Raw genomic sequence first — 26999 nt, forward strand, 5'->3', positions numbered from 1 at the left:
GTCTGACTACTGAAAGGGGGTTTTGGGGGCTGGCAAAAGAAATGCCACTTTAACGTCAAACTGCCCCTTCCCTCTAGATCAACATTCCTTCCTCTACCCCCTTCTCTCATTATCAAGATGGGTCTAAAAGGGCAATGGTGTTTTCCTTGGTCTGGTCCTCGGAGACATCGAGGGAACCAAAGGGGAACAGGTACTGAGTACTAGAGATGAGGAGGGAAAAAAAAGGAAGAATATACAAGTGTGTGGAAGGAGGATACTGTAATTCGAGATGACAAAAAAATGAAGATTTGGCCAAGTCTCTCCCTGTCTCCCCAATTTCTTCCTGGGATAAAAAGAGCAGCTTCTAACTAAGCTTTTCACTCTCTTTCTCCTATAGCTCAGACTTTGGCCATCCATCCGAACTCTAATCCGATCAGAGGGCAACCCCAGCCTGGAGGACCCAGTCTAGGAGACAATGCCTACTTCAGCAGCAAAGCTCGACTCTCTTTCCGGCACCAGCTGCATGCCACAACTTCAGCCAATGATGCTACCAACTGAAATATGGGGGGACCGACACAACTCTTAGGTGACTGGCAAATCCTGACTTTGCATGTCTCATTTCTCATTAAATCTATTCTGTAGTAGGCAGTTGTGTTGATATTCTGGGGGCACCCCTAAAAATCACCTTTGCTGAGTTTAGAGCTAGTGATCACTTACCTGTAGGAAGAAATATATGGGGGAAGAAGAGGAAATAGGGAGTGGGCTGGGATAACCCAAATGAGGTGAGGAGGAAAAAAATCTTAAAGTGTATTGATGAGTGAATCTAGGAGACCAGAAAAAGACATGCAGTGCTTCACTTAGTTCAATCCCTTCCTCCTAATTCAACATTTCCTGCTGAATTTCAGGAAGCCTTCCCTATAGCTATTGGGTGAATCATTTGGGATGTTATTTGTGAGGATGGAGAATAATTCCTCATTTCATATGCTCAATCAACTTAGTTGATAGCAAGGGTATGTGTTTCTTTTAAGCTGGGTTTACAGCAACTTTTATTATTTCCCAAGTGCACCTCTGGGCAGACTAGTTCTGGAACTTACAAGCTTGTTCTACTATATTCCTAGATTGGAAAATATACACAGCAAATGGAAGGGGAAATGAGGACAAGAAAACCTGAGGCAAGAGTGGGGCTCAAAGCTGGGTTAGTTATCCTTAGTATTTTATTGGAGGATCCCTGGGTATTAGCCTCCCTCTCAGCTCTCCACTAGGAATGCTGGAACCTATAAGAAGTCTTGGGCAGCTAGGTGGCACAGTGGATAGAGCACCAGTCTTGAAGTCAGAAAACCCGAGTTCAAATTTCTCAGACACGTACATTTCCTATGCAACCTTGATCAAGTCATTTAACCCCAATTGCCTCAGCAACAAAAAATTTTAATTATAGCTTTTTATATACAAAACATATGCATGGGTAATTTTTCAACACTGACCCTTGCAAAAACTTGTTTCAACTTTTCCCCTCCTTCCCTCCCCTAGATCCCATGTTAAATACAATATATGTATACATATTTATACAATTATCTTGTTGCACAAGAAAGATCGGATTTTGAAATAACCCGAGGAAAAAAAAATGCAAACAGTAACAAAATGGAAATGTTATGTTGTGGTTCCAGTGTTCTCTAGGTGTAGATGATTCTGTTCATTACAGATTAATTGGAAAGCAACAAAAATTTTTTTTAAAAATAAGTCTCAAAGAGAATTTATGGGACCTTTGGAAAGGAAGTCAACTACCTCTTAAGTATAAAACTGCTTGTATGAGATAATCTGATACTTATATACATATAAAGACTTTTTTTTTAGGTATAATTTTTTTTTATTTGATCCTAACTACCCTCTGTCACAATTGTAGCATAATAAATTGCCAAATAGTTAAAAACTCTTGAGATCTACCTGTGACACTCAATTGCTGTGACAGGGCGAGTTATTTAGTGTTCTAAGCAACTGCACTGGTAGTTTTCTATAACCTGTGAAATTACAGGTCCAGTTCGTGTCTATTCAGATAAACAACTAATAAACACTGAGAGTTTTGAACCCAACCTGCCTCCTGACTCCAACTTGGAATGGGCAGGAAAGAAAGTTATAAAATCCTATATGAGTTGGTTATTTCCATTTTCGAGATGAAGACATTGAGGAATAGGAAAATTAAATGATTTGTCTGTAGCTGGAGTTGAACTCATTTTTTCCTAACTCTAGACTCACTATTCTACCTGCTATAACCTGGCCCATTGTTCTTTCCATTCTACCTCTGGAAATGATTAGGTAGGTTTCCCTGAGGTATGTAGCTTCATGTCCTCTTTTTCCCTTTCAATTTCAATCTTATGAGATTCAGTATATGTAATAAGACTGAAAAGAAGTTCAAAGTATAGACTGAATGTACAACACTGAACTTTTTTCCTAAAACCTTTGGTTCAGTCCTGACTCTGCCTTTCACTGTGACTTGTTAGCTTTCTTCCCCTCTATACAAAGAGGACTGATTTGATACAAGTTATTTCAAATTCTGACATTGTGTGCCTTTTAATAGCTGACTTATGGGCTGAAAATAGGCTTGATACTAGAAAGGTTTGGAAAATATCAAAACTCCTTTTCTCTCTAAGTAGAACAAGAGATGCTCCAGGATAGGACTTACCTCTTGTGCTAATTATTTTCTTCTGAATAAGAGAAATCCTAACCGCCCACCCACTCCATCCTCCCCACATCAGCAATCACAGCCAGCAATTATGATCCCAGTAACCCTGCTGAAGCTTAAAAGGAGGTGGGGAAAGGGAAGGAGGTGATATGGGAAAGAATCAGACACAAACTCTCCCCTTGACCCATAGTTTATTGAATCTTGGGTATATATAAAGATGGCTTATAACTGAGGGGAGGGAGATGCACGGAGGACAGGAGGTAGCAGATCTCAAGCTGAAGGATAGGTGTTAACAGGGAATCTGGGAAGCTGGTCGCCCATAAGCACCTGCCGTTCCACTCCTTTCTCAGTAATTGCTGCCAACCGGATCACACCACCACTGGAGCCATCTCGTTCCATAGCCAAAGCAAGAGCTGGAGAAAAGAAACAGCAGGTGAAAAAAAAATGAGATAGAGGAATACAGGAGCCAAATCTTGGTAAAAGAACAAACAGTCCAAAAGCCGTCATCCTCACCATTGGCGGTGAACTGAAGACACTGCTTTTCATTCATACCCTCTTGATAAGAGGCATCAACATAACCATAGATGTAGGAGCTGCCTGAACCCCCAATGGAAAAAGGCTGCCGAACCATCATGCCTCCCATGGGCACTGAGTACACCTAGAAAGGGGAAATACAGAAAATGAGTAACCAGTCTGGGGGCTTGTACTGACTGCGCTGAGCAAGTGTGTGTGGCGAAGGGGCAGAGGGCCACTTAGTCAGATTCGATTGTAGAGACTGGAAATATAAAATGTATAAAATATAAAATGGAAAGGAAGGAAAAGGCAGGAGCAAGCTTAGAGACTCAGAGACACAGAGGAAGTAGTACTGAGTGAGGCGGCTCCAAGCAGGTTTCGGGAATCTCACCTGCCCCCCCTCATAGGGATCCCAGCCAGCTACGATGATCCCAGCCATGAGATCCTCTCGGTACCGGTAGCACATCTCCTTGAAGAGGTTGGCAGCTGTGTGGACCAGGGGAGGCTCGTTCAGTTCGATGCTATGAAGGCCAAGGTACAGAGCATTGGTGCCCGATTAGCTCCCCCTCGAGCCCTCCTCTTCGCCCACAGCCTTCTTTCTCCGAAGGCGCAGGCTCCCGCCTCCCAGAGCCCGCCCCGAACCACCTGTGGAAGCTCAGCTGGTAGGTGACTGCGTCGGCCACGGCCTGCGTGTCGGCGGCTGAGCCCGAGCGGCAGCAGAAGATCCGGTCGTGGATGGGGGTCAGCTTGTCTGTAACTCGGTTGGCAATGTAAGACCTAGACAAGGAAGGAGAGTCACGTAACGGGACGCAGCCCACCGCCTGCTTCCTTCTCCTTCTCCCCCGGCCAGCCGCAGCCCTGTTCAATGGGGACTCACCCCGTGGTTGTCCTGGAGTCAGCTCCCAGGACCACGCCCCCGTCAAACTGCACGGCCATGATCGTGGTCTGCGAGTAAAAACACAGCTGACGGATTTGCATCGCCTCCCCTGGGGCCCAGCGCTTCCCGGGTGCGGGGAAGGTCCGACAGGCCACAAGTCTCATCCTCCCCGCTATGCCCTACACTCTCTCTACCGCACCTGTGTCTGCCCAGCTTCCTCTCCCGCTACCGCAGAACGGCACCATCCATGCCCCCGGATATCCCAGCGTGCCCCGCGCCCCGCTGTCCCAGCACCCCATGTCCGTCACCACTGCCGCGAGATGCCCTCACCCTCGCGCCCCCAAACTCGGGGGCCCTCCCCCCGGCCGCTTCCCGACGGCCCCGTCGCCTCCGCGCATCCCATAAAGCTCTCGCTCTTTCTCGTCCCAGCCCCAGTCGGCCTCACCCCAGTGGAGACGGCCCGATCCTCCCAGTCCGGGGCGAGGCCCATGGGCCCAAAGGCTGGGCCAAAGGACGCTCCACGAGCCGCTACTAAAGACGAAGCCATTATTCCTCGATTCTAGCGGCGAAGTACAGCCGTCGGAAAGCAACTGTCGCAAAGTGCTCGGTCACCGCCCCGTCAGAGCCGGAAAGCGGCACCGCCGGCGAGGCCAAGAGGGAGGATCCTGCAAGCAGGAAGTTTTGTCGTGAGATGGTAAACTGCTGCGCGGTCCGTCACGATTCAGGGGGCGGGGCTTTCCGGCCTGCTCTCTGGTATGAGCTGACACACTAAGTAACTGAATAACTGGGGAAAGAGATTTGCTCTGGGCTGAAATCTTGTCTCCTTTTGGCCTCGGGAAGTCTTACGGAACTTGTAGTTCTCCTGGCCTAAGATTTAGATCATGGAGGTCTGATGCATTTTTATCTTTTGAAATACAATTTTATTTCAATTTTATGTCAAGTATTTTTATTTGTTGAAAGATAAACTGTGTCTGATCTTTCCATTACCAATCGTCACCTGCATCTCTCTCCCATTTCGTGGCAGAAAGATCCCTTAACGCGAAGGAAAAAACAAACAAAAAAATTATCTGTAGAGAACTGTTCTCTGTAGAATTGTGTGCCCTATAGTTTCCCCTTATCGGCAAAGAGGAAAGGCAACCTCCGAATTTTAAAGAAAGGAAAAGAGGTTCCTCTGGCAAGCGCCCATTCAATAAAAATGGTGAGGAAAACAGGAAAGCAGTCTGGCAAAAGTTAGGTGGATAGTCCGACATTCCCCTACATCAGGGGTCCCAGAAGTCAAAGCGGGCTTTAAAGCTTTAAATAAACTTTGGGACAGCCAATATAACAATATAAGCTCCAAAGGTATAAATTAGAAGAGGAGGATTAATAATAAAAATCAGAGGAACAAAGAAAAAAATAACCGACTGTGAAAAGAAAATGGCCAAAAAATCATAGAAGGTAAAATACATTTTTGGCTAGATGAAGTTGATTAGTTTTTGCAGAATAAAACTAATGCAGTTAAATTTAAAAGAAAAAGTTAACTGAAAAAATAAATTTCAGAGGTTTCTTTAACATAGGTCTTACTTTCCAAGATATATAAAGAACGGATTGAAATGTATGAGTTATTCCTCAAGATAACAGTTGGCCTAAAGAAAAAACCGAAGTTCTAAAATGATATGAAATAAAATGAAATGAAAATAATGTTACAAATCACTGACAATTAGGAAAATGCAGATTAAAATTGCTGAGGTTCTACCTCATATCCTGACAAAGTTGAGGAAAAAAGAAAGTGGAGGATTTGGAAAGACGGGTTTGTTGATACAGCTCTGAATTGGTCCAACTACTCTGAAAAGTAATTTGGATTATAAAAATTCACTAAACTGAAAATACCATTTGCCTACTATTAGGACTTTATCCAAACCCTAATAAAGATTGAGGAAATGAATAAAATTATTTGTAGCAGCTCCTTTTGTAGTGGTAAAAAACTAGAAGCTACAGAGAATACCCATTAATTGGGGACTCTGTGGACAAATTATGGTTTCTGAATGTCATAGAGATCTGTTGTATGAAGAAAGACAATTTCAGAGAATATTACATAAACAGTAACAACAGTATTATAAAGTCAAAAGAACTTTTTAGAACTTCAATAAACTGCAATGACCATTCTCAATTCCAGAGCATTGTCGATGAAACATGCTTCCCATTCCCTAACAGAAATGAGACATAATTTAGGGACATACCATGTAGAAATATAGCATGTATATTTATTGCAAAGATTTTATTTTAATATGGTTGACAAAAATAAAAGAGGGTCATTGAAGTATTTCTTTTAAACTCAGAAGAAAACAGGATAAGAAGATTATATCTCTCACTTCCCTTCCTTAGCACCAATGGTGCTAATAAATTTATCTTTATATTCATTATACATATACTTACATATATTGTTATCTATCCCATTTAGAATGTTAACTTCTTCTGATTAGAATTTGTTTCACTTTTTGTAATAGTGTTCCCAGCACCTAATATAGTGCCTGGCAATAGAAAGGCAATTATTGATTGTGAAGAAATTGATTGCTTCATAAGTTTTGATACTCTATATAAATGTAGATTGTAATTCCCAATTGTTTCTGCTTATATAACACATACAATTCACTCCTTGTAATGACAGTTGCAAAAAAATTTATTGGCCCTACCTCCATCTTCCATCTGATAGTCATGAAAGATGCAGAGTTTTCTTGGTTCCAGGACTGAAAGGCTGTGCCACTATGGGAGAGTGCTGCTCCCAATCATTTCCCTTCTTCTACCATTCACTGTAGGAGCCCAGAGTTTTCCCAGTGGCCCTGCTACCCACCCCCGGTAGACTTCAGAGTAACTCCTGCTTTTAGCAGCCTCCTTTCAGTCAGCAGCCCTTGGGTGCGGTTGTAGACAGCCTCTAACATATCAGCTACCTCAGATAGGGCCTCTTGGGTCTCCTGTTCTTTGGCTCCTGGGCATATCATCGCCAGTAGGTGGCTCTGTCTGGGGAAAGCTAGAAAGGCTAGATTTGCTGCTTGTCGGATCAGCCATGGGTGATGGGGACCTAGCACCTTTTGATAGGCTTCCTCACACAGAGCCCCTACATCTTCATTCTGAACTCTGGCGATGCTGCCCAGGCAGAGCTGGGCCCAATGCAGAGCTCGATGCAGAAGCACCAAAGTTTGGAGACCAGAAGAGGGTTCAGAGGGATCCTGCTCCCAGTCAGCCATGGCAGAGAAGGTACGATAATGGGTGGAGTAGGGGCCTTGGGAATAAGACTCGAGGACTGAGATTTTTGCAGACGCTTCCTGGGTGGCAAAGGAAAAGAGGGTGCCCAGAGGTTCCAGGAGCCTGCAGGAGAAAGAAAAGAGATGGCCTTTATGAGATTTTGTCAGGAAGGAAGTCTTCAAGCATTATTTAAACACTTAGGATGTGCCAGGAATTCCCCTAAATTCAAGGAATGCTGTTCTCAGGGAGCTAATGTCTAGTGGGGGAAACAACATGCAAGCAATTGTGCACAAAGAAGCTATATCCAGGGCAAATTATAGATAACAGGCAGAGGTAAAGGCAGGGCTTCTTGTCGAAGCTGGGTTGAATTACTCAAGGGTTTTACTCACATGACCAGTTTCCTCCATCCATCCAAAAACTCGGGCATCCGTAGATCTCCCTTAGTTGTTAAACTCTCCCTGAAAGGCCTTACCATTTGACCTGGCAGCTTGTCTGGTCCTAGGCAATGAACACCTGCTTTCAATTCAGGTTCCACCTGTGGGAACAGACATGGGAGGGAGGGCATGTCTAGCTTCCGAGGTCTGGTTTGCATCCCTCTAACCTTAATTGCACTTCTCCCATCTTTTGGAAGAAAGCAAATGAGTTGTGTTGGTGTTTCTAGTTTTGTTCTGGTCTTCTCTGAGTTCCCCATATTTAACAAAAAATAAGGCCCTATGTTTTTTGGTAATAATGGTCCAGCTGGACAATTCCTTAGACCATACATTTTTAAAAACTCTATTAGTATTCTTTAAATATGTTACATAAAAATAAACTTAAAAGTTATGATTTTTTTTTTATTATTATTTAAAAGACAAACCGTGACCAGGGTTCTTACCTGGGAAGTCAAAGACCTCTCTGGAACACAGAGCTGAGCCCTGAATCCACAGTCTGTGAGCTCATCTTCTGGGGAGGGGAGAGGGTGGTGGTGAAGGGGTGCAAATCAAGATTTCTCAGGGAGTTAAAGCAGAGGAAAGAATTGGGGATAGTAGAGTGGGGTTCTGGGGAGGATGAATCAGGTGGTCAGTCACTCACTGTGCTTCTCTCCAGTCAGGTAGAACAGCAACATGAAGATGAAGATGGTGAAGGGAAGACCATAGCCAAGCCAGTGCCTGGTGGCCCAAACTTTAGGGTCAGGAGACAACAGCTTTAACTTCATGATCACTGTTCTGAACCCCTGCTGCCTCCCCAACCCTCTTATCAGTACTTGTTCTGAGTGGGTGGAGAAGAATCAGTCAGACCTAGGAGGGAAGGGGCTAATAATTAAGCTTTCTATCAGTTCCTATTGGCCTTTAACCCCAGGGAAGAGCTCAGGCCAGAAGTAAAAGGAAACAGTTGCTCTCAACAATCCTATTAGACTCCTCTAGCCCTCTTTAAGTATGACACATGACAAAACGCTCAAATGCCCTTTTGGGCAAATCTGCACTGATCCAAAAAAACATATAAATGTTTTGGTTTCCTGCTCAATTCACCCATAGGATTATAGAAAGAATTGGAGGGGATCTCACAGATCATTTAATCTAATCCTGATCTGAGCAAGAATCCCTTCTATAGCATCCCCATAAATGGTGCTCTAAAGAAAATTGTGGAATTATATTGTAAAAAATTACAAAAATCTTCACTCTTTGATTTAAAAATTCTGATCTTGTGTTTGTTTAGACACTAAGGTCTCATGATAGAAATAAAGGAGCTATCTGAACACAAATGTTCCTGGCAGAACTAATAATAATTTTTAAAAAAGGAAGAATATTACATGCCCAACTCTTTTTTTTTAATCCATTCTTTTTTTTTTATAATTTAATTTTTATTTTATTTTATAATTATAACTTTTTTTTTAATTTTTATTTTATTTTATAATTATAACATTTTTTGACAGTACATATGCATGGGTAATTTTTTACAACATTATCCCTTGCACGCACTTCTATTCAGATTTTTTCCCTTCCTCCCCCAACCCCCTCCCCCAGATGGCAAGCAGTCTTATATATGTTAAATATATTACAGTATATTCTAGATACAATATATGTGTGTAGAACCGAATTTTTTGTTGCACAGGAAGAATTGGATTCAGAAGGTAAAAATAACAGTTTACATTCATTTCCCAGTGTTCCTTTTCTGGATGTAGCTGGTTCTGTCCATCATTAATCAATTGGAATTGGATTAGCTCTTCTCTATGTTGAAGAAATCCACTTCCATCAGCATACATCCTCGTACAGTATCAATGTTGAAGTGTATAATGATCTTCTGGTTCTGCTCGTTTCACTCAGCATCAGTTGATGTAAGTCTCTCCAAGCCTCTCTGTATTTCTCCTGTTGGTCATTTCTCACAGAACAATAATATTCCATAACATTCATATACCATAATTTACCCAACCATTCTCCAATTGATGGACATCCATTCATCTTCCAGCTTCTAGCCACTATGAAAAGGGCTGCCACAAACATTTTGGCACATACAGGACCCTTTCCCTTCTTTAGTATTTCCTTGGGATATAAGCCCAGTAGTAGTATGGCTGGGTCAAAGGGTATGCACAATTTGATAACTTTTTGTGCATAATTCCAGATTGCTCTCCAGAATGGTTGGATTCTTTCACAACTCCACCAACAATGCATCAGTGTCCCAGTTTTCCCACAGCCCCTCCAACATTCATCATTATTTGTTCCTGTCATCTTAGCCAATCTGACAGGTGTGTAATGATACCTCAGAGTTGCCTTAATTTGCATTTCTCTGATCAATAGTGATTTGGAACACTCTTTCATATGAGTGGAAATAGTTTTAATTTCATCATCTGAAAATTGTCTGTTCATATCCTTTGACCATTTATCAATTGGAGAATGGCTTGATTTCTTATAAATTAAAGTCAATTCTCTGTATATTTTGGAGATGAGGCCTTTATCAGAACCTTTAACTGTAAAAATTTTTTCCCAATTTGTTACTTCTCAAGGGAATGAATTAAAAAAATGCCAATGAAGATGGCCTAACTGTAACAGATCTAAATTTTTATCATAAAGCAGCAGTTATCAAAAACGTTTGGTACCGGTTTAGAAAAAAGAGTAGTGGATCAGTGGAATAGGTTAGGGTGACAACAAGGTGATAACTAAGTAGAATTGATAAGACAATGGTTATCTAGTTTAGCATGGTGATTAATAATTCTCTAGTTCAGTATGATTGAATTAATCTTACAATGGTTCTGTAGTGATATAATGATGGCTTATACTCAGGATGATGAATGGATTTAATTGTAATAAAGTATTTAAGAGGCCAGAGTCAGACTTAGAGGAAACTGGAACAGACTCGGGGAAGACAGAGGACTGGAGGCTGGAGCACAAGCTCCCAGATTCAGGGAGATTTCAAGACAGAGATCATCATGGCAGTCCCCCTGCCTCCCCCACAGAAACCAAGACACATTCCAGAAGACCTCCAGAAAGCTAGCCTGGGGCCCTGGGCAAGGAGATAAGACTGTGAAGGAAACAAAGATTTTTGGACTTTATTTCTGGTTATTCTCCTGGTGATTACTCTGTTGAAGTGAAGGCTGATCCAGAGACCTCCAGAAAACTAACCAGAACACTACATATAGCAATCTAGTGTTTGACAAACCCAAAGACCCCAGCTTTTGGGATAAGAACTCACTATTTGACAAAAACTGCTGGGAAAATTAGAAACTAGTATGGCAAAAACTAGGCACTGACCCATACCTAACATCATATACCAAGATAAGGAGGAAATGGGTTCATGATTTAGACATAAAGAGTAATATTATAAGCAAATTAGAAGAACATAGCATAGTTTACTTCTCAGATCTGTAGAAAAGGAAGGAATTTGTGACCAAAGAAGAACTGGAGAATTATTGATCACAAAATAGATAATTTTTATTATATTATGTTAAAAAAAATTTAAACAAAGATTAGAAGGGAAGCAATAAACTGGGAAAACATTTTTACATTCAAGGGTTTTGATAAAAGTCTCATTTCTAAAAACTCAAATTTATAAGAATTCAAGCCATTCTCCAATTGATAAATGGTCAAAGGATATGAGCAGACAATTTTCAGAGGAAGAAATTGAAACCATTTCTAGTCATATGAAAATCTAAATCACTATTGATCAGAGAAATGCAAATTAAGACAACTCTGAGGCACCATTATACCTCTCAGATTGGCTAAGATGATGGGAAAAGATAATGATGTCTGGTTTGATTTGATTTTTCTTGTGCAGCAAGATAATTCTACAAATATGTATGCATATATTAGATTTAACATATTTCTACAATGTTACAAATCCAAATATGTAAACATTTATACAATTAATATAATAAAAACTTTTTAATAAATAAATAAATAAATAAAAATCCAAATATGTAAACATATTTATACAATTATCTTGCTGCACAAGAAACATCAAGTCAAAAAAGAAAAAAATGAGAAAGAAACCAAAATGTAATCAAATAACAAAAAAAGTGAAAATGCTATGTTGTGGTCCACACTCAGTTCCCATAGCCCTCTCTCAGGATATAGATGGCTTTCTTCATCGCAAGTTCATTGGAACTGGCCTAGATCATCTCATTGTTGAAAATAGCCATGTCCATCAGAAGTCATCATTGTATGATCTTATTGCTATATATAATGATCTCTTGGTTCTGCTCATTTTACTTAGCAGCAGTTCATGTAAGTCTCTCCAGGCCTCTCTGAAATCATCCTGCTGGTCATTTCTGACAGAACAATATTCCATGACATTCATATACCACAATTTATTCAGCCATTCTCCAACTGATGGGCATCCACTCAGTTTCCAGTTTCTTGCCACTACAAAAAGGGCTGCCACAAACATGTTTGCACATATGGGTCCTTTTCCCTCCTTTAAGATGTCTTTGGGATATAAGCCCCGTAGTAACAGTGCTGGATCAAAGGATATGCACAGTTTGATAATCCTTTCAGCATAGTTCCAAATTGCTCTCCAGAATGATTGGATCTGTTCACAATTCCACCAATAAACTAGTGTCCTAATTTTCCCACATCCCTCTAACATTCATCATTATCTTTTCCCATCATCTTAGCCAATCTGACAGGTGTGTAGTGGTACCTCAGAGTTGTCTTAATTTGCATTTCTCTGATCAATAGTGATTTAGAGCACCTTTTCATATAACTAGAAATGGTTTCAATTTCTTTATCTGAAAATTGTCTACTCATGTCCTTTGACCATTTATCATTTGGAGAATGGCTTGAATTCTTATAAATTTGAGTCAATTCTCTATGTTTTTAGAAATGAGACCTTTATCAGAACCTTGAATGTAAAAATTTTTCCCTTCCAATTTTGTCTGCTTTGGTTTTGTTTGTACAAATTTTAACTTAATATAATTAAAATTATTTAATTTGTGTTCATTAATGAACTTCAGTTCTTTTTTGTCCACAAGCTCCTTCCTTCTCCACAGATCTGAGATGTAAACTATGCTATGTTCTTCTAATTTGCTTATAATATTATTCTTTATGTCTAAATCATGAACCCATTTCTACCTTATCTTGGTATATGGTATTAGGTATGGGTCAGTGCCTAGTTTCTGCCATACTAGTTTCCACCATACTAGTTTCCAATTTTCCCAGCAGTTTTTGTCAAATAGTGAGTTCTTATCCCCAAAGCTGGGTTTTTGTGTTTGTCAAACACTTGATTACTATAGTCATTGACTATTTTGTCCTGTAAATCTAATCTATTCCACTGATTGATTATTCTATTTCTTAGCCAGTGTCAAGTGGTTTTGGTGACTGCTACTTCCAGCAGGATGATTTCAGAGAGGCCTGGAGAATTTACATGAACTGATGCTAAGTGAAATGAGCAGAATCAGGAGATCATTACACAGCAACAAGATTGTACAATGATCAATTCTGATAGACATGGCTCTCTCTTCAACAATGAGATGATTCAGACCAATTCCAATTGTTTGGTGATGAGGAATCTACACTCAAAGAGAGGACTGTGGGAACTGAGTGTGGACCACAACATAGCATTTTCATACTTTCTGTTGTTTGATTGCATTTTATTTCCTCAGTTTTTTTTTTCTTCTTGATCTGATTTTTCTGGTACAGATAGATAAATATGTATTCATATATTGGATTAAACATATACTTTAATATATTTAACATGTATTAGACTACCTGCCATCTAGAGGAGAGGGGTGGGGGAAAGAAGGGGTTAATTTGAAACAGAAGGCTTTGCAGGGGTCATTGTTGAAAAATTACCCATGCATATGTTTTGTCAATAAAAAGCTATAATAATAATAATAAATAAATTTTAAAAAAAGCTTTAATAAAATAAAAACATATAATTTTAGGTCTGGCACAGCTAGACCATCTTCATATGCATTTTCTTTTCATTAATTCCCTTGAGATTCTTGACCTTTTGTTAGAAAGACATCTTTTAAACCCTGATGTTCTAATTATGTTATGTGGCTGAGAATCTTGCTGTATATAGTGGTTCACACTAAAATTCTTTAATAGTACTTTGAGCAGTAAGTAAATATAGAATATTATGAAAGTTTCTCTGAGTTTTCATCGTTTAAAAAAAAGTTTATCAGGATCTCAGGTTGCTAATCCTGTTCTCAGGGGGAGAAAACAGATGTTCTCACTATATATTTGTGACTGCTATTGCTATGGAGAAGGGAATTTATTTTTCATTCCACTGGATGTCCAAGCAAGCAAAGTATTGAATCAAAGTTGTTTTTCCTCAGCTACTCTTTCAGCCCACAGAGTAGTCAGCTCATCTGACTCAATCATCCATCACCTTCCACACACTCTCCCCAATGGGAACCAACAATAGGCATGCTGTGTCATCTCCTGGAGGTGTGTATCCTCCTCAAGGAAGTGGAACACATGTTTAAAGCAAAGGAGTCAGAGAGCATGTGTAACTCTATGGGAATCCCAGTCTATCTTTGCTGTAGAGACCTTCTAGCAAACTACAAGAGGCCACAGAAGTAAATAACACATTCAATGTGCAATCACCCCCAAACAAGATGAAGACAGGAAACTAATTAAGTAGAATTAGTAAGAAAAAGATAAGCAATAAGATAAAAAATTTTGTCTTGCTACAGGCTATTTATTACAAAAAAATGTACTGGGAGTTTAAAAACAGTGTCATTAAATGATTTAAAAAATATATTAAAAGTGTAAGAGGAATCATGAGGAAGTTGAAGAAAAAGAGCTGAATTGATATTTTATGGACTAAATCCCATGCTCATCTACAAATTACACAGTAGGAAATCTCAAAGCAGGATAGGGAAGACAAGACAAGAGGGAGCTGGAGATGCATTCCTTCCAGTATGGAAGTAAGCAAAGAAAGCACAGTAATTTCTTCGGTCTTGCAATAAGAATTGGGGTAGATGGAAAATAAGGATGAAAAGGAAGGGCCTGGGATATGAATGAAATTAGAACCAGGGAAGATCTTCCTTTAGAAAATGGAAATCTTTTTTTGTGTGTGTGTGTGTTATCATAGCAACACTAGGAGACCTTCTGACTTAACAATTCTGATAGATCCAAAAATCTACCACAATTCCAAAGTGCTCATGGTTTTTAAAAAAATGGTATTTATTTCCATGTATCGAATTGATTGACTCAAAGTGCATATGAACTGTATTTTTCCTTTCTTTTTCTTTTTTCCTCCTGAATATGACTAACACTGAAATATGTTTTACATGATTTCATATGTATGATGGATTTTATAATTCTTGTCTTTTCAGTGGGTGGGGAAGGGACAGAAGAAAGGGGAAGAATTTGGAATGAAAATAAAAATAGAATTGAATTATAAAAAAGAAAAAGTACTAAAAGGGAGCCATTAAAGAATGTCTCATGGAGGATGTGGGTGAGAGAGGTGGGTGCATATATTTGTGATAAAAAAATTTCATAATAGTGTTTTGCTTGGGAGAATAAACAGAATAGGATATTGTAGCAAATTTATATATTTCAGGATTGAATCCTACTCCAGAAGAGGACACGCCTTCACAAACTGATATTTTTAAGATCACAGCATCAAAAACCAAAAAACAAACAAACAAACATGTGGAAGGAAGGATAGTAATATCTATGAATTAAATAACATAGAAATGGAATAAAGAGAGGAAATTTTGTATTCATGTCCTTTTGAACATCTCAAACCAAATGACCTGTAGACAATCTTAAGCTTAACATATTCAAAACTGAACTCATTATCTTTTTTTTTTTTTTTAATTAACTCCTTTCTAGCTTTCTGATGACTACTGTGGAGAGCAACACTATATTCCTTGTCACCCAGGCTTAAAATCTCGATACCATTCCCACTTATCCCTTTTTCTCACTTCTATTTCTAATCTGTTGCTAAATCTTGTTGACTGTCTATTATAGGATTCATTCTCTCCTCTGACACTGCCACCACTTTGGTGCAGATTGTCATCACCTTACTCCTAGACTATACCAATAGTTATCTGGGGGATCTGCCTACTTTAAATCTTTCCTCACTCTTGATTCCTCTATTCATCTATTTAAAATGTATTTTCCCAAGTTACCTGTAAAAACATTTTTTGTTTATACATGTACATTCATTTTATTGCTTTTTTTCACACATGTACATTAATTTTTTAAGTACACAGAAATTTTTGAATCATATTAGAAGAGAAAAATCAGAATGAAAAGGGAAAACCATGAAAGGGGAAAAAAGCAGAAAAAAAAGGGAGAGGGAAGTATACATAGCATATATTTTGATTTGCATTCATTTTTCATAATACTCTCTCTGGATATAGATGGCATTTTCTATCCAAAGTTTATTGGGATTGCCTTGGATCACTAAACTACTGAAAGCCAGATCTTTCATAGCTGATCATCACATAATCTTTTTGTTAGGGTGTACAATATATTCCTGGTGCTTTTTTTTTTTTTGTTCAGCATCAGTTCATGTAAATCTTTCCAAGCCTTTCTAAAATTAGCTTGTTCATCTTTTTTTTTCTTTTTGTTTTTAAAATATATGCAGTTTTCAACATTCATCTTGTAAAATCTTGTGTTCCAAATTTTTTCTCCCTCCCTGCCTCTACTCCCTTCCTTAGAGAGCAATTGATTTAATATATGTTAAACATGTGTAATTCTTCTATACATATTTCCATAATCATCATGCTGCACAAGAAAAATCAGATTAAAAAAGAAAAAAAAGAGAAAGACAACAAAAACAAAAATAAAAATGGTGAAAATACTATATTGTGACCCAAATTCAGTCCCCACAGTCCTTTCTTTGGATGAGGATGGCACTTTCCATCACAAGTCTATTGGAACTAGCCTGAATCACTTCATTATTGAAAAAAGCCAAGTCCATCACAATTGATCATCATGTAAACATGTTGTACAATGTTCTCTTGCTTCTACTTACTTTACTTAGTGTCAGTTCATGTAAGTCTCTCCAGGCCTTTCTGAAATCATCCTGCAGATGGTTTTCTATAACAATCTATAACAATTTCTATAACAATAATATTCCATAACATTCATATACTCTAATTTATTCAGCCATTATTCCCCAAATGAGGGCATCCACTCAGTTTCCAGTTTCTTGCCACTTCAAAAAAGATTGCCACAAACATTTTTGCACATGTGGGTTCCTTTCTCTCCTTTATGATTTCTTTGGAATATGGGCCAAATAGAAACACTGCTGAATCAAAGATATGTATAGTTTGATAGTCTTTTGGGTATAATTCCATATTGCTCTCCAGAATAGCTGGATCACTTCACAATTCCACCAACAATGCATCAGTGTCCCAGTTTTCCCACATCCCCTCCAACATTTATCATTATCTTTTCCTGTCATCTTAGTCAATCTGACAGGTATGTAGTGGTACCTCAGAGTTGTCTTTATATTTCTCTGATCAAAAGTAATTTAGAACATGTTATCATATAACTAGAAATGGTTTCAATTTTTTTATCTGAAAATTGTCTGACCATTTATCAAATTGTCCTTTGACCATTTATCAAATGGAGAATGACTTATATTCTTATAAATTTGAGTCAATTCTCTATAGATTTTAGAAATGAGGCCTTTTCAGACTGATATTCCTAAAGCAGAGGTTCAATCATGTCAAACATCTCTCCTTATCTGAATCAACTCCCAAAGTTCCCTATTACTTCCAAAATATAAAAAATATAAAATCGTCTGACTTTAAAGCTCTTCATAACCTGACCTTTTTTACCCTCACCTTATGTAAATAGCAAAATTTCTCTAGCTTTACTCTTTCTGACTGAGGCTGATTATATCTCCCTCTTATGTTGGGGGGGAGCCCTGAAATTTTGAGATGTTTCTTTTTTAAGTCAATCAAGTTGGGATTCCCCCATTTCCAGGTGTGTTTCCTCTCACTGTTAACTGTCAATGACTTGCATGCCAGTTCCATTGAGCCAATTAATACGAATTGGGTTTTACAAAAGGATAAGGTATTTAAAGCTCAGATTTAATGCAATCTCCACATAGCAGAGCTCCCTCCTAAATGCACATAAGATATTTCTGCCAGATGAGTCTGCCCTTCTCTTACCATTTCCTTGGAGCTTCAATGCTGGGGAAGACTGCAAAACCAATCATGAATTCAACTCCTGCACTCTTGGACTTTGGATAATTGCTACCCTGACATTTTTTTTTTTAATTTCAATTTAATTAAGACCTAGATTGCTTTCTCTCTCTTTTTTTTTTTTTTTTAAATCAGTAGAAATCTGCTTTCTCTCCCTCTCCTCTTCTCTCCTCTCATACCTGAACAAGGAAAAACACAAATACTATTACATACATTTATAATCAAGCAAAACAAATTCCATATTGGCCAAGTTTTTTTTTTTTTAAAGTGTTTTTCTGTACTCTGAGTCTTTTACCTTTCTTAGAAATAATGAGTAGCATATTTCATTTTGAGTTCTCTGGAATTTTGGTTGGTCATTGGATTGATGCACGTTTCCATTTTTTTCAAAGATGTTTGTTTTTGTTTTTGTTTTTTGTTTTTTGTTTTTTACAGTACTATTGATATAATAGAAATGTTCTTCTGGTTCTTCTCATATCAATTTGCATCAGTTCATACAAGTCTCAGTTCTCTAAAACTACCTCCCTTCATCATTTCTTACCACATGATAGTATTCTAACACATTATATATGTGTGTGAATCTAAAAGAAAAGATTATACACATGCACATATGTGCACACATACATTTGTGTGTGGTTGGATATATATATATATAATATACATATGTATATATATATACATATATATATACATATCATCTTTTTATTCAGTTTCAAGTCTTTCCCTTCTATTTTAGTTTAGAATTTCTAGTTTAGAATATTCTAGTTTAGAATTTAGTTTGGAATATTCTAGTTTAGAATTTAGTTTAGAATATTCTAGTTTAGAATTCTAAACTCAGCTGTCCAGATGATATTATTAAAGCAAAGCATGTATGTCTAGTTTGTCTAACTTGACTAATTTTATCCTCAGTGAGATAGGAGTAGCCTCCTTGATTGGCTTCCTTCATCTTTAAAAATGGTGAGACCTCATTTCCAAAATATATAGAGAATTGACTCTAATTTATAAGAAATCAAGCCATTCTCCACTTGATAAATGGTCAAAGGATATGAACAGACAATTTCCAGACAAAGAAATGGAAACTATTTCCACTCATATGAAAGAGTGTTCCAAATCACTATTGATTAGGAAATGCAAATTAAGACAACTCTGAGATACCACTACACATCTGTCAGATTGGCTAAGATGACAGGAACAAATAATGATGAATGTTGGAGATGCGGGAAAACTGGGACACTGATACATTGCTGGTGGAGTTGTGAAAGAATCCAGCCATTCTGGAGAGCAATCTGTAATTATGCCCCAAAAGTTATCAAACTGTGCATACCCTTTGATCTAGCAGTGCTACTACTGGGCTTATATTCCAAGGAAATACTAAAGAAGGGAAAGGGACCTGTATGTGCCAAAATGTTTGTGGCAGCCATTTTTGTAGTGGCTAGAAACTGGAAAATGAATGGATGGCCTTCAATTGGAGAATGGTTGGGTAAATTATGGTATATGAATGCTATGGAATATTATTGTTCTGTAAGTAATGACCAACAGGAGAAATACAGAGAGGCTTGGAGAGACTTACATCAACTGATGCTGAGTGAAATGAGCAGAGCCAGCTACACCCAGAGAAGGAACACTGGGAAATGAGTGTAAACTGTTTGCATTTTCGTTTTTCTTCCCAGGTTATTTTTTACCTTCTGAATCCAATTCTCCCTGCACAAAAAAAGAACTGTTTGGTCCTACACACATATATACTATAACATATTTAACTCGTATAAGACTGCTTGCCATCTAGGGGAGGGGGTGAAGGGAGGGAAGGGAAAAGTCGGAACAAAAGTGAGTGCAAGCGATAATGTTGTAAAAAGTTACCCAAGTATGTGTTCTGTCAAAAAAATAAAATAAAATAAAATAATGAGGCCTAAATTGCTCTTTCTCTGTGTCATTTTTTAAATTGACCTCTTTTCTGTTACTCCTAGCTGCTATAGCCAGCATGGAGCCCTTGAACTGAACAGGGAGGACCTTGTTTTCTCTGCTTGTTTTTCTTTTATCTCAGCTCCAATAAATGAGTCTGGGGCAGAAGGGGGAAGTGGTATTTATATTCTGTGTTGTTAGGCCTCAGTTTGAGATGCTAGAGATGATCCTCCTGGAATAGGAGATGGGATGAATCTAAGGAGAGTTTTTGGACTTTGGACTAATACTGCTCTTTAAGACCTGAGCTAAACTATGAACTTAATTTCTTTTCCTTCCACAGAGATTGAGGTGATGTAGGGGGAAGGTTTTGCCTCTCACCTCCCACTTGTGTGGGATATGCATATATGTAAATATGAATATATGTGTGTATATACACACATGTCCTCCCTTTAATTCCCCCTTCCCTTCTGCCTTTTCATCTCCTCGTTTGTAAAGATTCCTTCTTGCATATAAGATAATTTTCCCATTTGTTCTTTTCTCTTTCCCTACCTACTATATTCTTCTTCCCTTCCCTTTCCATTTTTCTTTTAACATCATCATGACATAACAGAGCCTCTCTTCCCTGATCTTTTCAAAATTTCTTTTCTTAGCTTCCAGATTAATCTCCTTTACTTATAATAGAAGAGCAAAAACTGAAGCAAAGAATTCATGAGCATATATAGTTTTCAAATAGGAAGAATCCATCCAAGGCTTTTACCTTTACAACAATATCTTCCATTAAAATGTTGTCAAGATATAAAGGGTAAGGAGTATCTTTTGAATGCTTCACAAGCCATCCAAAAAGGCTTCTATTTATGTGGCTAACAGATCAGAAACCATTACAGAATATTTGCACATGCTCCTGAAATGGAAGGACACCCCTTTGGATAGTGAGAAACATAATCTTGAAACTGTAGTCAGAAATTTGTTACTAGCTCTTTTCACCGTAATGCAGATAGTATTTTTACACCCCCAGATGCGCTGCCCTAAATAGCCTAAGACCTTGACAACTTGATAAGCATAAAGAAATACTGTCTTATTGGTGTCTGGGAATGGCATCCTTAGTGTGAAAACCTTTGCCTCTTGTCTAGGATGGAAATTCCTTTTAGTATGACAAATGTATCAGGGAACTTTTTTTCTTTTTCTATACATATATGGCCCTGAAACTTCTTATCACTGACCCCCAATCCTGACGGGGACTCAGTTCTGGCCAGTGACAATAAATGCTCTAAATTTTCATTATTTTGGCTGTCCTGTATTTTCTCTTGTCTAGGCACTTCACTCCAAAGTCTTTCCAAGGCACTCATTACAAATTATTCATAACTCTTGGAAGCAGGCTTCCCAATCTCTTAAGAATAAGGACCTTATGTTCATAAGAACTAGGCTTAGTATTCAGTCTTCATTACATGTATAGCAGAATATTTCTAGTAGTAAATTTTATGGTAGCCAAGAAATGGAAACAAGATAGGTATCCCTCAATTGGGTAATGATTTCTCCTAATTAAAATTTAGGCTTACCTGATTACAGGTATTAAAAACATAGGAGCTGTTGGAAGGGAGGAAGGGAAATATTTGCTTTGGGTAAAGCAAGGTTGAAACAGTCATTAATGAGTCAGTTTCAGCAATGGGCATGGGGATGGCTAATAAAGCAGCAGGTGTTAATTTTATTGCCATAAAGGTTATATAAACTATAATATGCATGTGTGGTTTCCCTTTGGATCATAAGAAATGGGGAAATAAGAATTTAAATAGAAAGTGAGTTGTAAGATATATATTTGGGAGATTTTCCTGGAGTTCTAGAAGAAAATAAAATAATAAGCCAGTTTTATGGCAAATCAATGAAACACTTAGAATGATTTTGTGTTTGTAACTCTCCATGAAAACATTCAGGCACTGGTGATGCTATGATAATAGTACATGTGCAGTTGATTCTCTCCAGTTAAATTACCAAGCCTGTCTGCTGTCCTTGTTTTTCCTTTCTCCTCTAGTGGTTATGTTTTTGAGATAGAGAGTAGGAAGTCAGCTGGTAGAGTTATTGAAACTCCAGGCTCAATTACAATGTGATTACAGATTTACAAAGGTTTGTGCATCCCCTTTGCTGTATAATCATACAGGACAAGATCATGATTGGGACAGTATCAAGAGGCATTTGAATAGCATATTTCTTAATAACTCAATTGAAGATGACATAGAAAGTTTATATAAATTAACATCTGATATAGAGAAAGCTTCTCATGGAGATTTGAATCCAGATAAAACTGCTGAAAAAAATCAAAGTTTGGTTTGATAGTACTTCTTGATGGTGGTTAAAATTAGACCATGGATTGCCCTGTGTGTTATATTGTTATTGCTTTGTTGTTGCCCTGTAATATTAGGATGCTTTTATGGCTCTTTCTCCACCATCCTTTCAGAGGTTGCAGTTCAAGAAAGGACTTTTTATGTAAAATATAAAAAGAGGGAATTGTTAGGCTATGGGACTCTGCAGAGAGGGACTACTAAGGCCACCTCGACCTTTGGTGCACAATAAGTTTTCTGCCACCTTGTGGAAATACCCTGGTTGAGCAAAGAGCAATGATCTGTGATCATGGGAATGGGGAATGAGCCTGAGGGTCACAGCGTAATTGCTTATGAGCAGGGATACCTGAACAGGGCCTCTGACCTATGAACAAGTTGCTAAATTGCTGGATTGGCTCTCCTCCCATCTGCAGATACCGTGCACATGCAAAGCCCACAAGCTATTTTTCTGAATGATGATTTGGAATTGCCTACTGTTCACATGCTGATCACACTTGCAAAAATGTATATCAACAAGGCTATATTGCATAATAAACTGGAGCTCTTCTCACATTCTATGAGTCTCCTGCTTCATTCATCTCATCTCTAAGATCAAAGAGCTCATAAGCTTTAAGCTCTTAAGAGGGCCACTTCATTGTCTCCCGGGAAAAGGTATAAAAGATAGTGTGCCCCTGGTTTGCAAAGGGTTATTTATAATTTGGTTCCTATTATATTTATTCTGTATATCTCCCTTTGTAAAAACTAATCAATATTACTTGGTAAACTACTATTGGCAGAAAATTATGAGGCAGTAATCAATGGTAATTGATATTTGGGTAAACACATCATAATGGGGGCTCAAGTAAGTAATGTTTAAAAAGATACATTTCAGGAGCAAAGCAAATATTGTGAAATACAGATTATAATCCAACTCAACCTTATATAATCCACCATTCATTCCTTTACAAACAACTTTAAAGTAACTCCTCAAAATTGCACATGTTTTAATTGTGTTGGATTACTTGCTATCTAGGGGAGTAGTGGAATGGGGAAGAAGGGGAAAAAATTGGAACACAAGATTTTGTAAGGGTGGATGTTGAAAACTATCTTTGCATGTATTTTGAAAAGTAAATAGCCATTCCTATAAAAATAAAAAAAGAAAGTAAATGAAAAATAAATAACTCCTCAAATCAAATTTTAGAGTAGTATAGCCAACAAAATGTCAGAGTATGACATTGTAAGACAACTTAGAAAGGAAAGATTAGCAACACTAGAGAGGAAGCCAGTACAGAGCACAGCAGAAGTACCAACAGTGAGTCTTGAAGGAGGTTCCAATAGCTGTAGCAGTCGTAGAAGTTCAGGAGTAAAGAAAGAGTGGTAGGTTGAACAACTGGTCAGAAAAGACTACAGGGGACTTTTTGCTGGCACTGGATATAGCTAGCACTGATTGGCAACTGTATTGCACATAAGCAGTTCTGAATCACAGATCTAGTGTGAAGAGGAGCAGTTGTATTTAGTCATAAAGGAGCAGAGGCTCTCATCACAGTTTCAAAGAAGAGAGAAGTGTTAGCACTTAGACCTGCAGAAGAAAAGAGATCCTTCATGGGTAAAGACCAGAACCAGACCAGTAGCCAGATCACACTACCTTAGAAACACTGAAAATTTGAAGACTCCTAGAATAGCTATGAAAACAGTAGCATGAAAAAGCCTGAAGCTTAAGACAGTACCTCCCCATCCAAAGGTGGACAGAGCCCAATAGATTGGAAAAATGATTAAACAACAATCAAGACATAAACTTAGAAGACAACAACAATGTGGAAAATAGCAAAGCCTCAAAGAAAAACTCTAATTGAACCCAACTCCAACAAGAATTTCTGAAAGTATTAACAAAAGAAAAAAGAAATAACTCAAATTCTTTGGGGCACCTCTAAAATCTTGAACAAGATAAAAAGGAACCTAGCCTACTAGTACATGTGTGAGTTGGGAGGGTAAATCCAGAGAATCATTTCATTTTCATCATTCCATCTTTCCCTATGCCTTAATCTAGTTTTTTAATCCTCACCATGATCCTCATTCCTTTCACCTCACCCCACCCTACCCAGTTCTTTTCCAGGTGATCATTTCTGCATTGGCTACACTCTCCTTGATCCCTTAGCTTAATTCCTTGGTGAATGTACTCAACTCTACATTATCCTTTCATTTTGAATCTCTTGTCCCCTTATTCGATTGCTAATTATGCCCTTTCTAACTGTAATCCCTAATTACTCTTACCATATACCTAATAATAATAATAATAATAATAACTAGCATTTACTTGAAACTTTAAATTCATATACCATAATTCATTCAGCCATTCTCCAATTGATGAGCATCCATTCAGTTTCCAGTTTTTAGCCACTACAAAGAGGGCTGCCACAAACATTTTTGCACATGTAGGTCCCTTTCCCTCCTTTAAGATTTCTTTGGGATATAAGCCCAGTTGTAACACTGCTGGGTCAAAAGATATGCACAAATTGCTCTCCAGAATAGTTGGATCCGTTCATGTTTCCACGAATAATGTATTAGCGTCCCAGTTTTTCCACATCCCCTCCAACATTGGTCATTATTGTTTCCTGTCATCTTAGCCAACCTGAGAGGTGTGTAGTAGTATCTCAGAGAGTTGTCTTAATTTGGATTTCTCTGATCAATAATGATTTGGAGCACCTTTTTATATGACTAGAAATAGTTTCAATTTCTTCATCTGAAAATTGTCTGTTCATATCCTTTGACCATTTATCAATTGGAGAATGGCTTGATTTCTTATAAATTTGAGTCAATTCTCTATATATTTTAGAAATGAAGCCTTTATCAGAACCTTTGAATCTAAAAATGTTTTCCCAGTTTATTACTTCCTTTATAATCTTGTCTGCATTAGTTTTGTTTGTACAAAAATATTTTAAATTAATATAATCAAAATTATCTATTTTGTGATCAATAATGATCTCTCATTCTCCTTTGGTCAGAAATTTCTTTTCTTTTTTTTTTTTTTTCCCCTTTTTTTTCTGAGGCTGGGGATAAGTGACTTGCCCAGGGTCACACAGCTAGGAAGTGTTAAGTGTCTGAGACCAGATTTGAACTCTGGTCTTCCTGAATTCAAGGCTGGTGCTCTATCCACTGCACCACCTAGCTGCCCCTGGTCAGAAATTTCTTACTCCTCCATAGATCTGAGATATAAATTATCCTATGTTCTTCTAATTTATCATTCTTTATGTCTAGATCATGAACCCATCAAAATGGGTTCATGATCTAGACAAAAAGAATGATATCTTGTGAACCAAATCAGTTCCAATAGAGCAGTAATGAACTGAACCAGCTACACCCAGCGAAAGAACTGTGGCAGATTGACTGTGAACCATTACATAGAATTCCCAATCCCTCTAATTTTGTCTGCCTGCATTTTTGATTTCCTTCACAGGTTAATTGTACATTATTTCAAAGTCTGATTCTTTTTGTATAGCAAAATAACTGTTTGGACATGTATACATATGTTGTATTTAACTTATACTTTAACATATTTAACATGTATTGGTCAACTGCCATCTGAGGGAAGGGGTGAGGGGAAGAAGGGGAAAAGTTGGAACAAAAGGTTTTGCAATTGTCAATGCTGAAAAATTACCTATGCATATATCTTGTAAATATAAAGCTATAATGATAAAAAAAAGAATGAAATCTTGATATATAGTATTAAGTGTAGGTCAATGCCTAATTTCTGCCATACTAATATCCAATTTTCCCAGCAGTTTTCATCAAATAGTGAATTCTTATCCCAAACACTGGGGTCTTTGGGTTTGTCAAGCACTAGATTGCTATAGTTATTGACTATTTTGTCCTGTGAACCCAACCTATTCCATGGACCAATTAATCTGTTTATTAGCCAGTACCAAATGGTTTTGATGACCGCTACTTTAGATCTGTTTAGATAGTTTAAGATCTGGTACAGGTAGGCCACCTTTATTTGATTTTTTTTTTTTCATTAGTTCCCTTGAAATTCTTGACCTTTTTTTTTGTTCTTCCAGATGAATTTTGTTGTTATTTTTTCTAGGTCAGTAAAATAGTTTCTTGGGAGTTTGATTGGTATAGCACTAAATAAATAGATTAGTTTAGGTAGTATTATTATCTTTATTATATTCACTTGACCTATCCAAGAACATTTGATATTTTTCCAGTTGTGTAGATCTATTGTGCGGAAAAGTGTTTTGTAGAGCAAAAGCTCATATAGTTCCTGACTTTCCCTTGGCAGATAGATTCCCAAATATTTAATACTATCGACAATTATTTTAAATGGAATTTTTCTTTGTATCTCTTGCTGTTGGATTTTGTTAGTGATGTATAAAAATCCTGATGATTTATGTGGATTTATTTTGTATCCTGCAACTTTCCTAAAGTTGTGCATGATTTCTAATAGCTTTTTAGTTGATTCTCTAGGGTTCTCTAAGTATACTATACATATTTGCCACAAGTGGCCTCATTGTACTAGACAGAGATCCGGTCCAACTGCAGGTCGCTGTCCCCATGGTAGGTGCCAGTAAGGTCGATGCCATGTTCATCACTGATCACCTCCCAGAACTTCGCACAGATCTGATTGCCACATTGGCCAACCTGGATATGTAACCTCATGGTTAAAAGTTACTTTTGCTTGTCTAGTTACCTGCAGGAAGAATTTTTATGTAATTTGCAAAGAGTGATAATCTGGTTTCCTCACCTACCCTCATTCCTTTAATCTCTTTTTCTTCTCATATTGCCGAAGCTAGCATTTCTAATACAATATTGAACAGTAATGGTGATAGTGGGCAATCTTGTTTCACTCCTGATCTTATTGGGATGGTTCCAGTTTATCTCCATTATATATGATGCTTAATGATGGTTTTAAATAGAGGCTATTGACTATTTTATTCC

The 26999-nt window shown here is 37.8% G+C and overlaps 3 protein-coding genes across 4 annotated transcripts; 1 reads left to right on the forward strand and 2 right to left on the reverse strand.

Annotated features, from left to right (window-relative positions):
• Positions 1-590, forward strand: C4H17orf114 (chromosome 4 C17orf114 homolog). Its single transcript, XM_074264730.1, has 2 exons — positions 1-190; positions 377-590. Exons 1-2 carry the CDS (start codon positions 118-120, stop codon positions 535-537), a joined length of 234 nt encoding a protein of 77 aa, XP_074120831.1. The 5' UTR covers positions 1-117; the 3' UTR covers positions 538-590.
• Positions 591-2830: 2240 nt separating this feature from the next.
• PSMB6 (proteasome 20S subunit beta 6) lies at positions 2831-4652 on the reverse strand. The gene is made up of 6 exons (XM_074311694.1): positions 4492-4652; positions 4047-4114; positions 3815-3946; positions 3561-3690; positions 3170-3314; positions 2831-3069 (listed from the first exon to the last, which is right to left on the reverse strand). Exons 1-6 carry the CDS (start codon positions 4591-4593, stop codon positions 2927-2929), a joined length of 720 nt encoding a protein of 239 aa, XP_074167795.1. The 5' UTR covers positions 4594-4652; the 3' UTR covers positions 2831-2926.
• Positions 4653-6687: 2035 nt separating this feature from the next.
• GLTPD2 (glycolipid transfer protein domain containing 2) lies at positions 6688-8503 on the reverse strand. Of its 2 annotated transcripts, none has more exons than XM_074311692.1 (4): positions 8340-8503; positions 8143-8210; positions 7658-7803; positions 6688-7391 (listed from the first exon to the last, which is right to left on the reverse strand). In XM_074311692.1, the coding sequence occupies exons 1-4, from the start codon at positions 8461-8463 to the stop codon at positions 6869-6871; spliced, it is 861 nt and encodes a 286-aa protein (XP_074167793.1). In that variant the 5' UTR covers positions 8464-8503; the 3' UTR covers positions 6688-6868. The 2 variants fall into 2 exon arrangements, with proteins under 2 accessions (XP_074167793.1, XP_074167794.1); XM_074311693.1 differs by having other exon boundaries at positions 8143-8207; positions 8340-8502.
• Between the last annotated feature and the right edge of the window lie 18496 nt (positions 8504-26999).

Source organism: Sminthopsis crassicaudata, chromosome 4 (assembly GCF_048593235.1).
Source record: "Sminthopsis crassicaudata isolate SCR6 chromosome 4, ASM4859323v1, whole genome shotgun sequence".
NCBI classification, from domain to species: Eukaryota; Metazoa; Chordata; class Mammalia; order Dasyuromorphia; family Dasyuridae; genus Sminthopsis; species Sminthopsis crassicaudata.

Bases quoted from the DNA above. Each gene is read 5' to 3' on its own strand.
- PSMB6 (XM_074311694.1), bottom strand. From the start codon at position 4,593: ATGGCTTCGTCTTTAGTAGCGGCTCGTGGAGCGTCCTTTGGCCCAGCC. The intron at 3,947-4,046 runs GTGAGTCCCCAT...TTCCTTGTCTAG, and splicing joins GACTCCAGGACAACCACGGG to GTCTTACATTGCCAACCGAG. The intron at 3,315-3,560 runs GTGAGATTCCCG...TCCCCTTTCTAG, and splicing joins ATCCCTATGAGGGGGGGCAG to GTGTACTCAGTGCCCATGGG.
- GLTPD2 (XM_074311692.1), bottom strand. From the start codon at position 8,463: ATGAAGTTAAAGCTGTTGTCTCCTGACCCTAAAGTTTGGGCCACCAGG. The intron at 8,211-8,339 runs GTGAGTGACTGA...TCCCCTCCCCAG, and splicing joins CCTGACTGGAGAGAAGCACA to AAGATGAGCTCACAGACTGT. The intron at 7,804-8,142 runs GTAAGAACCCTG...CTGTTCCCACAG, and splicing joins AGAGGTCTTTGACTTCCCAG to GTGGAACCTGAATTGAAAGC.
- C4H17orf114 (XM_074264730.1), top strand. From the start codon at position 118: ATGGGTCTAAAAGGGCAATGGTGTTTTCCTTGGTCTGGTCCTCGGAGA. The intron at 191-376 runs GTACTGAGTACT...TTTCTCCTATAG, and splicing joins AGGGAACCAAAGGGGAACAG to CTCAGACTTTGGCCATCCAT.